Source organism: Aplysia californica, unplaced genomic scaffold (assembly GCF_000002075.1).
Source record: "Aplysia californica isolate F4 #8 unplaced genomic scaffold, AplCal3.0 scaffold01025, whole genome shotgun sequence".
NCBI lineage: Eukaryota > Metazoa > Mollusca > Gastropoda > Aplysiida > Aplysiidae > Aplysia > Aplysia californica.
This window is the reverse complement of record NW_004798295.1, coordinates 48,375-61,641: the sequence shown is the minus strand read 5'-3', so window position 1 is coordinate 61,641 and position 13,267 is coordinate 48,375. Positions and strand designations below refer to the sequence as shown.

Here is a 13,267-nt window from a genome sequence, read left to right as displayed (position 1 = left end):
GTTGCAGCCTCTGAAGAGAACAGTGAGTATCCTACTGCTATTTTCGCCTAATACTAATAATAATAGAGAATTTAAAAAATACAAAGTAAGGTGATTTTTGCAATTGATCTTCTTTCAGTAGAACAAAACTTAACTTTTAGTTTTAGTAAGCGTTTTACGGCACTTGCAACACAATAAGGTCATATAAGTGCCGAAGATTAGAGGTGTTACAAGAGAGTAACAAACACAGAAAAGAAGGAGAGATCAGAATGATAGGTTTGATAGGAAAGAAGGAGCAAACCACAACAGAGCACCCACCAACCATTCAGAGGTGTTCATAGAAAGTAGCATATAAAGGAAAGGAAAGGAGGAGAATAAGGGCAATGGAAGATGCTTGATAGGAAAGAAGGAGCACCCCCCACCCACCAATCGGTCTCTGTCGTTTTATGCAAGAAAAATTATGAAATCATGAAAACTGAGCCCAAAAAGGTTAAATTATGCAATTCTATTAATTATATCGAAGAATTATTAAGGAAAATAATCAGAAATTATGCAAAAAATGATCAAATTTTGCTAAATATAAGCGGGGTGCATAAAACCACGGGGACAGACCAATAGGTCTGAGTAAGATACAACTTTAATTTTACTAACAAGCTGAGGTATGGCTCTTTTCGTCTAAACAGACGGTCAATTTAGAATCTACTTAAGAAATAAGTTATTAAGATGATCAAGGTTGTCTTCATGCAGCTTTTTCCATGGCTAATTCTTCCTATGTTTGAAGTGCAGATTCTGTCGCAGTACTTGCATGTCAGTGACTTCCATCGAAGCTTTGTAATTCAGCCGTTTTCCTTTCGTTGTCGGCGCTTCACTTCTCAGCTTGGTTGTTTCTGCTGAGGTTGCTCTCTAGCATTACAGTTTTCCTCTAAGCCCACATGCTACGAAAAACCTACCCACCAATGGGTCCGAGTAAGATACAACCTCAATTTGACTAACAAACTGAGGTACATGTACTTGTTTTCAAACATCAGGAAGTGAACCTATTTTTTGTGTGCAACAGCGTAGAACATCACGTACAGACGCTGGTATGATGATGCATGATACATTATTTTAAAGATCATTGTTTTTCTCCCCGAGTACAGAGAAGCACAAACACAACATCGGTCTTAATGAGGGAGGAAAAATCAAATGAGTAAAATACACGAGACAAAAAAGGGGAAAGAAAACCCAAACAAAACCAGTAATTTTTTAATCACTTTTATTTTCTCAAAAATTGATTCCGACTACATATATTCTAATGGAAATAAAAATGCATGACGAGGACATTTATACATAATGAAGCTCAACACACAAGCAAATAAACTGATCTGAATGTGCATTTGGCCCCCGGTGACATGAAAGCAGTGTGAAGAGGCTTGATTGCTTTAAATCTAAATGGGTAGAAAAGTAATAAAATCTGATGGAGAAAACTACAAAGCAGCTCCACACTTCCCTTATAATTCTTTCTAACTTGGTTTCAGTTCACAAGTTCCAACTTCAGATCACAAAGTTCAGCTCATTCTGGGAAGAGCGAAAGTTGCTAGATTTGTGGAGCGTCTCCATCGGGTAACAGAGTTTTAAAAACCACTCTTTTATGAACCTGAAAGAAGCAGCTCCTATCCAGGGAAGAGACGTATATATTTGTGTCGCACACATACACAGACAAGCCCGTGTGTATATCCCTACATGCCACTGCCCAACAACACTCACTCACTCTGATGTAAGTCTTTGATTATCGCCGTCCACATTCACAGTACAGTACAGCGCCACATTCGTTAGTTAGACAAGCACCATAGGCAAAGCAGCCAAACACCATCTAAAATATCTCACCTAGAAGGGGGGGGGCACTAAAGCCTCCACTTTAGTTTTAGTAAAAGTTTTAACGACACTCGCATCACAAATACAACAACTTTCTCACTGAAGTTACTAGTAATACTAGCTAACCTGGGCAGACCACTGAGTGGTCACTTTTGTTGGCACATTTTATCTCCTCATCCCTAACTCTAAACCATGACCAGGCAGGAGATGCACCTGCCCACAAATAAACAATCAGACCATTGCCACTAAACCCATGTTTGTGCAACAGACAAAAAGACAGTACTATCATGATAAAAAAAAAATAAAAAAAATGAGAGGCTCTTAATGAGGATGACAATTTTATATGCTAGAGTGAGATTCAAATAAACCTACGCAGAATTGTGAGAGAAAACTTAACAGTTGTGCTACACATTTCTAAGCTGCTCATGGTATGATGAGTACTGGCTGAATTAAACCATTGGCTTCTTATAAACGCACTCCAGCCCTACAAGCAGGTTAGTCTACTTCACAGTAATGACGACCAGAGTTGGAATAGGTGACCACAATGCCAGGAAACCGTGAACATAACAGTGATCATGGAGCCTGACAGCACGATGAGAAAGGAAAAGAAAAATAGATGACACCATGGTTTCTCACTGCCACGAAAGGCAGACAAGTTTCCAAACCTACAAAGTACATTTTCCATTATTTGTACGAGATCAAAGGTATTGAAGATCTGATAACAAAACATTAACCCAGAAAGAAGCCAATTCGAAAAGAAAAAATAATTTTTCAAGTAAAAAAAAAAAGAAACATGGTCACCTAACCAATTGGCCTATAGAAGCAAGCTCTATTGGATGAGAAGATGAAAGCAAAATGATTGCTACACAGAAACAATTAATTCATTATTGAGAGAATAGAATTAAATGAAATATATCCTTTATATCACACGAGCCGAGCTCAATGTATCAAATCCATGTGCATAGATTTAAGCAGCCAAATGACCTGAAATCAGTCCAGAAACTAGGAACTTCATTCCTTTTCCCTTTCCAGATACATGAAAAGAAAAGCACACTCACCGACTGAAATATGATCATTTGAACAGTTTGTTTAAAAAAAAAAAAAAATTGACGGCTGAATATGAACGGTCACTTTTCACATAAATTATGCAATGGCCAATACTCTGAAGACAGAGAACAGACGTGGGTCAGAGCACGGTCAAGCATCATGATCATCTCATAATTTTACATGTTCTAAAAGTGACATCTATAAACAATAGTTACAAAACACCTAGTAGAATATGGTGCAACAAGTACAACAGAAAAATTTCATTCCACAGTGGAGCATTCACAAAGTCACACAACTGTTGCCAACCTCGATTTTTATTTCTTGAAAATAACAAAATGGTAGATGATGACTATAAATAACCGCTCACAAAGCATTTGGTAAACAAAAACAGATGAGACGAATTTTGAGGTGAAAAAAAAAAAAAAAAAAGGATAGATAGATATAAATGCTTTTTCTGTGATTATTTTAACATTTTATCAAAGAATTCGCTATTAACAGTTTCCCTTCCCTGCCACAAAATTTTCCAAATTTAAAAAGAAAACAAAAAACTGGGAACAGAGGTGAGTCAGATCTACTGAGAAAGTAAAATGAAATACTGGCATCTGTGTAGAATGACACAATGAGCAATAAACTTCGTCGAAACACGGGGGGGAGGGAAGAAAAGTGTCTTTATTTTGGTTTTATTTTCCCACAGGTGGATTACGGGGGGGGGGGGGGGAGACAAAAGCAGGAATAAACAGACGCCCTTAAAACAATGGTATTATTGCACAAATGTTTTAAGACATCAACAGGAGGAAATGAACACATGTCAAAGTATTTGTAAAATACGGGAGGGTAGGGTTGGGTGTGAGGTGGCAGGTACAGGTTAGAACATGAGGGCTGTTGTTACTTTCACACCCACTCATCACAGTGCGAGCATTTCCTTATGGTCTCGTACATACCACATCATATACATGTAACCATCAAGGGAAGGGAAAAAAAACCAAAAAAAACAATTGCGTGCAAAACTTCACTGGTGGGAAACAAAAAAAAACAACAACAAAAAATTCCCCTCATGTGCCCTTCTCCAAGAATAATGGGGTATGGACTTATTTTGATGATCATAGCACCACTAAAATGTGGTGGGGGTTACGCCGAGGAGTAACCTGAGCCCTCTCAACACTCCACAAACATAAAGAGGAACGAAATGGGAGGGAAGAAAGAAAAAAAAAAAAGTTTAAAAATCATGAAAAAGAGTTCAGCATCATCTCATTTCAGTCTCAAAAGGGGAATGTTTCAATCCTGCTGATACACACGTGTATAATATAGATAAGCTTGATTATCACATAAACACTTTCGCTCTTAGATCTAATACCTTTCAACTAAAAGTGGTCGGGGGGAGGAGAGAGGGAAGAAAAAGTTCAATCGAAGAAGCCTGAGTCTGGTTCAAACCAGGACAAAAAGGGGGGCCCAGTATAAGCAGGTCCAGTACAACATTTAAGTACAAAAAAACGTTTGGGTGAGATAAAAAAATTCCACAACAACCAAAATCTGGCCTGCCCCCGTTTACTCACACACTGAGCATAAAAACTACAGTCCACAGTTCTCAGTTTACCCGTTAAAACCTTACAGACAGCCAACATTACCATTATTTTCATCCTTACCGATAGCTTCTGCCCAATTGACTGGACAGAGAAAGAGAAAAAAAATTTACTTTTAAAAATTTGAGTGAGGAGAGAAATAAAAAACAAAACCAAACCACACAAACCCCAGTTGACGAATGTTAAAACCCCCCTGCACGAAACAATAATATCACTAACAAGGTCATATCATCTAAGGGTCGTTCAAAAGTTCAAAGTGCACACTGCCCTGCTTATCAGTTTGATCTACTTCAATGTTCTTGGCGAAAGCCTTGCACTCCACCATCAGGCCCAGGTTCCGGGTGACGTTCCGGAACTGCACAAACACCAGAGGGGAGCGGTAGTCCTGCTGCTTCTGGTAGGGGTAGAAGGCCAGGGGGAACCCTTGCATGGGGTAGTACTCGATCTGACCGTGGCCAATGTTGTCCTCGTCAGCCGGGTTCTGAAACAATTCCACACAATCATTGGTTTTGGAGGTTTTGGGGGGTTCGTTTTGTCCATTTTTTTCTTTTCTTCAGTTGTAGCAATTTGAAACACAAATGGGTCATACGAGTGCCAAAGATTAGTGTGTTACTAGAGTATTGTACAAAGAAAAGAAGGAGAGTTTTTAGTTTTAGTACGGCTTTTATAGTAGGCCCTACTTGCACAAACGGGTCATAAAAGCGCCAAAGATTAGGTGTTACTAGAGAGTAACATACAAAGTAAAGAAGGAGGTTATCGATAATACAAGAGTATGCTTCGGCTGCCACCCGGGCAATATTCAAAATTTCCCTCCAACCGAAAATGTTTGAACAATGTGTCCCGCGCGCTCATATGACCGTATGCAGTTGCAAGCGCCATAAAAACTTACCACAAAATTTTTAAAAAATAAAGATAAGGACGATAGATGTCTGGTGGGAAAGAACAAGCAAGCAACACCAGAGTGCCCACAAAGCACCCGCCAAACTGTTGTCAGGGGAGTCAGTTGAGAGTTGTAACAAACTAGAGGACTTCAGCCCTCAACATTCTTCATTACTTCTATAGCACTACAACAGTAAGGTCTCTTCTCAACTAGACCGACAAATGGGGTTATAGTTTCCAAAATTTATTCATTTCTAAGCACCACAACCAAAATCCGCAGGCTCGCTGAATTTTCTTTGCTGGTTTTAAAAGTTTGCTCAAATAGCCAAGGAAAAAAAAAAAATTCAATAAAAACCAGGGATTATACTTTCTATCAGCTTACCCCTGTTTTCAGAGTTATCATGTTCTTAAGTGGACTTCGCTGTAAATAAGTATATCACGACCTCAGTGCCTTCTTGGCGTATCTCCATTTTTTAAACAGTGAAAATGTGACATCTTATTCAGCTAACGCTTTGTTATGAACTGTTTTAACTGTTATTAATCACTGTTATTAAAAATGGAGATAGGACAAGACAGCACTGGGGTCTCGATATGCTTCCTAAAATTCTTTGTTTTTGTGGGGGCGGCACACAAAACTCTGCGAAGGGTTGTACCATGTTCAGCCCTACCCCTGATGGAGTTCCTTACCTCTCCGTGGCAGTACACCCAGATTCTGTCGGGTGTGTACGAGGAGCGGATTTCCTTGGGGACTTTGTCAATCTCAGAGGAATCCCAGACCTGGGGCGACCATCCGTAGATCTGAGGGAAAAACAATTGGGTATTGTGTTACAGAAAGAGAGATATTTCTATTGATCTCCACAAAGAGAAATTGCTGCAGCATGGTGAATACACCCCCCCCCTCCCCCAAAGTCTCTCTCTCTCTCTTATAAGGTTGATTCGTTTCTTATTAATACTTGTGAGTGAAGAGAAGTACATAAAAGTAAACCTACTCTACTGAGATTCTACAGACTCCAATCCAAACCCCCCCTCCCCCCTCCAATCTCTGACTTTTAGTTAATATTCTGAGAAGAACAAACTAGTGTATTTCCACGTCAATTTATGATAAGCTGCATATAACTGGAAAAAGAATTCAAGGGGGAAAGAAAAAAAAAGATTTTTGGCAAATCCCACTGGGTATCTTCAACTGACAGGGAAAAACAATCCGAGGACTCCAATTTGATCAAAGTACTTGGCGGATCTGCTCTGCCACAGTGACCGTAACGAAATAAAATTTAAAAAATCTGACAGCTGCCAACAGCCGACCCTGACCTTGTTCAACTTGAGCAGGACACAGGGCTGGTTGTCGTCCATCCCAAAGTTGTTGCCAGCGTTGCAGTTTTTGGTGAGGGCAGTGTAGTTGAACCTGCACGAGGTTTTGGCATTTGGGCGCGTCTCATCAATGCCGCCGCAGTCTGTGTTGTCCAGAGTGTCGATTTCGTAATCTGTGGGGCGGGACGGCATGAGAGATTGTTTTGGTGTTTGTTTTTTTGTTTGAGTAGATGTTTTACGCCACTATTGACTCAAGTTTTGGTCATGTAAGCACCAAAAACCTTTCAGTTCACCATTGCAATTCTACTTTGGTATTAAAAGGACGGAGGGACATAAAAATCTTTGTACATATGGTAAAGTTTTACTTACACGTGTATGTACAATATTAATTTCAGTGACTATAACCTATATCTTTGGAAATAATCCAATCTCTCTACTAGTTTATAGTAAGGTTTTACAGCGCTCGCAACTGCATACGGTCATATGAGCGCCAAAGGGTGGATGTCAACAGAGAAGTCCAAACGGGGAATCAGACTTACTTTGCTCACCTCTCTAGCTTCAACAGCGCAAAGTCTGCTACGACTATCAAGGCACCCTGGAAAGAAGTAGCAGTTCACAAGAGAGTGACAAACATACAAGAGAGAATGACGATAGTCAGGATGAGGAAAGAGAAAGCACCAACTGAAAAAAGGTTTCTCCCACCTTCGAGAACATCTGTAATACTCTTGGTCATGGCCTTTATATGTTTCTTGAGTTCAGGGTTTCTCGTGGAACGGACAAGAGTCGTATCGATATCTGGCATTGGCTTGAAACCCATTCCTGAGGACACACACAAAGACATAAAAAGATTTAGAACATTTTATGTCATTTGCAACGCAAGCAGGTCATAAAAATGCAAAGATTAGTAAAGGTGTGTAGTGTGTAGCTAGAGAGTATTCCAACTGGACCACCAAAAATGCACAAAATGTCTCATCTTAACAGGGCTGCCCACCCACCACCATGTTGTTGTTTTTTATCCACGTTTGTGTTTTTTGGCACTCACAACTGCGTTATAACGTCATGAGCGCGCGGGACACATTGAACATTTTCAGTAGGTACGAAATTTTGAATTTTGCCCGAGCGGCAGCCGAAGCCTACTCTTAATCGATTTTAGACCACCAAGGGATCTAACGTGCACAACTTCAACACAGGACCTCCAAGTTTTTTCACCCTTGCCCGAGAAAGCCAGGTGCAGATCTTTCCTATCAGAAGATCAGGGGTGTGGCTGAAAGACAGCAGTTAGAAGGAGCTAAGGTAGAAAGGCTGCAGAAAGAGTCAGGAGCCCAGAGGTGAGGTGGGGCTGTGAGTTTAAATTTTGGAAAAACAAAAGAAACAGGCGAAACAACAGAATGTGCAACAAGCCTTTCATCCTGATTGCTCATGATCACAGCTGATAGTTTCAAGTTTCAAATTCTGTGCTGTTTTTCGTTTTATTTCTTAAATTCTCCCACTGGCCTGTGCCTTCACTCACTGCTACACAAAAGCAGGAATTTTCCAACAAATGAAAACCCAACAGTCACAACTAAAATTGAAGAACTAAATAACTAGCCCGCACAACACTGCAGCTGAAAGAAACTGGCTCACTAGGAAGGAAGCAGTATTTTCCTGAAATAGTTGGGGGGGGGGGTTCCATGTCATGTTTTTATTTTAAAAGGATTTTCTCCCTTTTCCAAGATTTCAGGGCATGTATCAGGCTAAATCCCTGGAGCTAATTGGTTTAACTCTTTCAACCCCATCGGACACTGGGAGCTTCCAGCAGTAAAAACTCTGTTCCCAATTCTAGTGATAACTGTTCCATTTTATTTAGTGGAAGTTGTTTAGTAATGACCAAACCTTTGTAATTTAGAAGTTGGAGGCAAGCTTTTGAGGTTATAATGAGACATAGTGTGCCAGGTTTAGGTAGCTGTAGGAAAAAACTCCGGGAAACGGTGAAAAAGAAAAACCTCAGGGTTTAAAGAGTTAAAAGCTGGACTTGGGAAACAGAACTTTTTGGCATTCACCTGTTCTGCAGCAGAAATGGGAGCCAGATAGTGGCGAGTAATCCAAAAGACAATATTAAATGGACAAAAAACATTCCACTAAAAAATATGTGCACTGTTGTTACCTGGATTTCCTTTCAATAAACTGCTGTCTCCCTGCAATTTTGGATGATGGGAATCAATGGTTTGGTAAAACACAGCGATGGTTGCAGCAAAGAATCCAGCTAGGCAGGCGTAGTAGACCAGGTAGAAAAGGCCAATCTCAGCTGGAAAAGATAATAGGAAAAGTATAAATATATTTTACAAGAAATGTTTTTTTTTTCTGCACCGAGTCCCTTAAAGGTCAAACAGTAATAATAAAATAAAGTGGACCATTATATCATTGTAAATGACTCAACAATTACAACTTTCATAAAGAAAAAATCCAGTAGGAACTAGAAAACAAGTAATCCTAATGTAATACAAAAGGTTGAGAGCACTTGATGACAAAATTTGTATACATGGTCGCTATTAAGCACAAGGTGGCTATCCCGAAAAATGCTGTTTTGAGAAAATCCAAGGCAAAGTTTTTGTCCCTTGTTCAGTAAAAGACAAGGGAGATTTACAAATATGCACAACAATGAAACCAAACTTCTATAGATAGAGCAATGCCACTTTTGGTGTAGGTCATGATTTCTGGAAACCCCTGAAATCTGGGCTAGCCTGCTAGTCCTTAAAAGCGACCATATGTGTGTGCGCCTAGAGAAAGGTACCAAAAGTCGCCCAAGACCATTTCGAGCTTCAGGCTGATAATAACAAAAATCATTTTTGACCAAAATGTGTTTCCATAACAAAATGATAGATCCACCATTTTTTTACAATCTGTTCAAAGGGTTTTCATTGATTTGACTTCTAAATATCTTATTTTGGATTATTTTGTTCGTAAGTGTTCTCACGTTTGTTAAACTTCAAAATTTTTATACCCTACCTCGCAAAATGTGCAATATCTCAAAAACTATTTGAGGTTCTACAAAATTCAAAGACCCCTGTGTTCAGCATTGAATTTCCTATAAAGTACTACTTTTAACTCAAAATGGTAAAAATCCGACTTTTGGTATCTTGTTCTTAGGCATACACACATGGTACTTATGTCTGCTGACACAAAACATACTCGCTGGAACAAAGTATTGTCAAAGAGGTGGGTAAGAGGGTAGATTTATTTTACATCCACAAAAAAAGCCTCTAAAATCTATTCGCATCTGGCTGAAATGTCTGAAGATTCAGATACTTCAGTTGTGGTTGGGGCAACGTTCCCGGGCATACTTCATGTGAAAATGCCTCCAAAAGGTACTGCGAGAAAACAAGACTGTTCGACCTTGGCAGTAACCTATTTTGCATTTAGTCACCCAGCAAAAACTAAAGTCCTTCATGTAAAGAAAAAATCCCCCCCCCCCTCCCCCCACCATCCGTTCACACCTTACACACACACTCCATTCACTTATTATTAAAAAATCTCGAGATCGGAAACCGTTCGGAGAAATAGAGCCGGCCAAAACTAAAACCCTTGCAAATCAAGTCAACCGTTTTTAAGTAAATAATCCTAGCTGCCAAAACATCAAATTTTGGATGATGGGAATCAATCAGGTGAGAATAGCGCAGGCGAGCCTTTTGGCTATTCTCACCCGGTGCGCATTCACTGTTATAGTTATAGCCTAGGCTAGGCCAACCAGTGTAGCGTTCACCCTGAACCACAGAATTCTACACTGTGATAACAGAATTGTAGAATTCTGTGCCGTGAACAAACGTTCCAGCGCTCTTGTGTTACTATTGTTAGCCTAAAAGCGCTGCAATTTTGTCTGTGGGCAGTGGAGAGAGAGAGAGAGAAAGAGAGAGGAGTAGCGCGAGAACTCGATTCGAAAAGTTAAATTATAGTCGTAGCATCTTTGTAGGCGACCAAATTAATTTACTTTTGTGTTTTAACATCATTTTTAAACTTTGTTTTGGCCAATTTGATCATCCACACCGATAGACAGTATTCAGAAAGAGATAGAGAGAGAGAGAGGGGAGGAGGTAGACCTTGCGAGAACTTTCGGGCAAAACAAAATGGTGTCCCCGTAGTTCGGCTCGATTCGAAAAGTGAAATAGCCATTGCATCTTTCTTGTAGACGACCAAATTAGCTTACTTTTGTGCTATTTTATAACGTCATTTTTTCTTGGGAGTGTATACAGACCCGGTAACCGGGAAAAACAAAGTCACAAAGTATACAGACCCGGTAGGGGAACTCTTTTGTGATTTCGGAAAGTTTCAGCTCCCTCTTGGCCTAGGCCTCCCGATTACACATCTGGGGGCCTAGCTCTTGGCTCAGGGACTTAGGGTAGGCCAAGGAGTTTACAGTAAAAGCTACTTGGGGTAGGCCTAGACCTAGATTCTACTAGCTCTATGGCCTAGGTCTATATCTAGACAGACAGACATAAATCATTGATCTAGTTGCGAGGTTAGCCTAGATCTAGATCTAAATGAAGATTGCGGGTGTCTTTTCGATGAACGATTGTTTTTCCTCCGTTTTTGAAGTTGGAGGAATCACAATTCGAAGAAAAGAATGAAGTCATAATTTCAATCGAGCAGTCACACCCCCCCCCCTCTCTCACACACACACTCCCGGGTCTGGGTGCTGAACTTTCTGACATCACAAAAGAGTTCCCCTACCGGGTCTGTATACTTCGTGACTTTGTTCCCGGTTACCGGGTTTGTATACACTTCGCTTTTTCTTTGCTTTGGAAGGACTTCCGTAACGAGCGACCACCCCATCAAACAAAATAAAGAAGAGGCCTAGACCTAACCCTACCCTTACCCCTACCCCAAGCCCTCAATTCTGCTCTGTCTCATAGTGGTCGCTCGTTACGGAAGTCCTCCCTTTGCTTTTGTCAATTTGATCATCCACACCGATGGACAGTATTCTGAAATTAGGAAAAACAGGTCTTGCTCCACACCGGGTGAGAATAGCCAACGCTCGCAAGTCACCCGGGGTGAGAGGTCGATCATATTTTTATTCTCACCCCGGGTGAGGATAGCCACTTCCATTGCCAAAACATCAAATCATTGTGATTAGTTTCCTTTTAGGTCAGGGGGGGGGCATGTAGATCTAGATCTACATGAGACGGGTGCATGAGTAAAAATAAAAGGGAGTGTATTATGTATACAGACCCGGTAACCGGGAACAGTCACAAAGTATACAGACCCGGTAAAGGAACTCTTTTGTGATTTCAGAGAGTTTCAGCGCCCTCTTGGCTCAGGGTAGACCTAGGTTCTTCTAGATCTAGATCTAGACAGACAGACTTAAATCTTTGATCTAGTTTCGCGGCTAGCCTAGATCTAAATGAAGATTGCGGATGTCTTTTCGATGAACGATCGTTTTTCCTCCGTTTTGGAGTTGGATTGAGGAATCACAATTTGAAGAAAAGAACAAGTTACAATGTCATAATTTCAATCGAGCAGTCCTCTCTTTCTTTCTCTCTCCTCTGCGTTTCGCTCGACTTCTCTTTTTCTTTGTTTCTGTCTTTCTTTGTCCCCACTTATTTCCCACTCTATCTTTCTCTCGTTCCCTCCTGCCAACTGGGGCATGTCATATACATTTTGCTAGCAACCCCCCCCCCCCCTTCTCTCTCTCTCTCACACACACACACACTAGATTTCTACCGGGTCTGGGGGCTGAAACTTCCCGAAATCACAAAAGAGTTCCCCTACCAGGTCTGTATACTTCGTGACTTTGTTCCCGGTTACCGGGTCTGTATACATTTCGACCAAACCCTCAGACATCCGAAACTTCAAACAGCAAAGGTGAGGGTGAGGGGCAGGGAGGGAATTTTTCTTTTTGCTTCTGGCTGGATTAATAAGCAGGTAGGCTATCTATTTTGTAGAGAGTAGAGGTAATAAAAGGGAAATTGGTAATTAAACGGAGAGCTGGGAGATTTCATTATTATGACAAATTCGACTGTAACTGTAGCCTAATTAGGAGGTTTGAGATTGTTTTTGCATTGAAAGTAGGCCCCTAAGCCTAACCTTATCATGAGTGATTGATCTAGATCTAGATTCTATATCTAGGACTGTTGACTATTGATCCGATTTTGTTTGGACTCAAGGATGGAGGATGTTCTCCCAACAATCAAAGACTTGACGATCTATACGTCCGCCGTCCGGCTTCGGCTACATTCCTGGGTATGGTGAACAAAGAACAGATTCCAGACACTCAGCCTCAAAAGACAAGTCATACAACCAGAGTTGTAACATCATCTGCACAGCTGGACCACAGACAAGACAGGGCTGGCACTGCTGGGGCAGGAGGGAGGAGTGAGAAGGCAGTGAAGTGAAGGCTGGAAGAAGGACCAACGGCAACACCAAATACTGAAATTACATGCACAAATTCCAATTGAAATAACAAATTAGATTTCTATTTAATGCAAACATACCCCAGCTTCTTCCTCCTCTGCCCAATAACTGTTTTGTCTCGCCATTCCATAAGAATTTGGCGAAACTGTCCAATCGTTGTTTTAGCGTTGGCTTCTCCATTTTCGACCCGGTAGCAAGGAGACTCTAACCTTGTGGAATGCCCGGATGAACGATAA

General features: G+C 40.7%; 1 protein-coding gene across 1 annotated transcript; it reads right to left on the bottom strand.

The window, feature by feature from the left end:
• Positions 1 to 1,217: 1,217 nt before the first annotated feature.
• Positions 1,218 to 13,267, bottom strand: LOC101862151 (sodium/potassium-transporting ATPase subunit beta). Its single transcript, XM_005111204.2, has 6 exons — positions 13,112 to 13,267; positions 8,791 to 8,931; positions 7,350 to 7,466; positions 6,648 to 6,820; positions 6,027 to 6,137; positions 1,218 to 4,941 (listed from the first exon to the last, which is right to left on the bottom strand). Exons 1-6 carry the CDS (start codon positions 13,209 to 13,211, stop codon positions 4,693 to 4,695), a joined length of 891 nt encoding a protein of 296 aa, XP_005111261.1. The 5' UTR covers positions 13,212 to 13,267; the 3' UTR covers positions 1,218 to 4,692.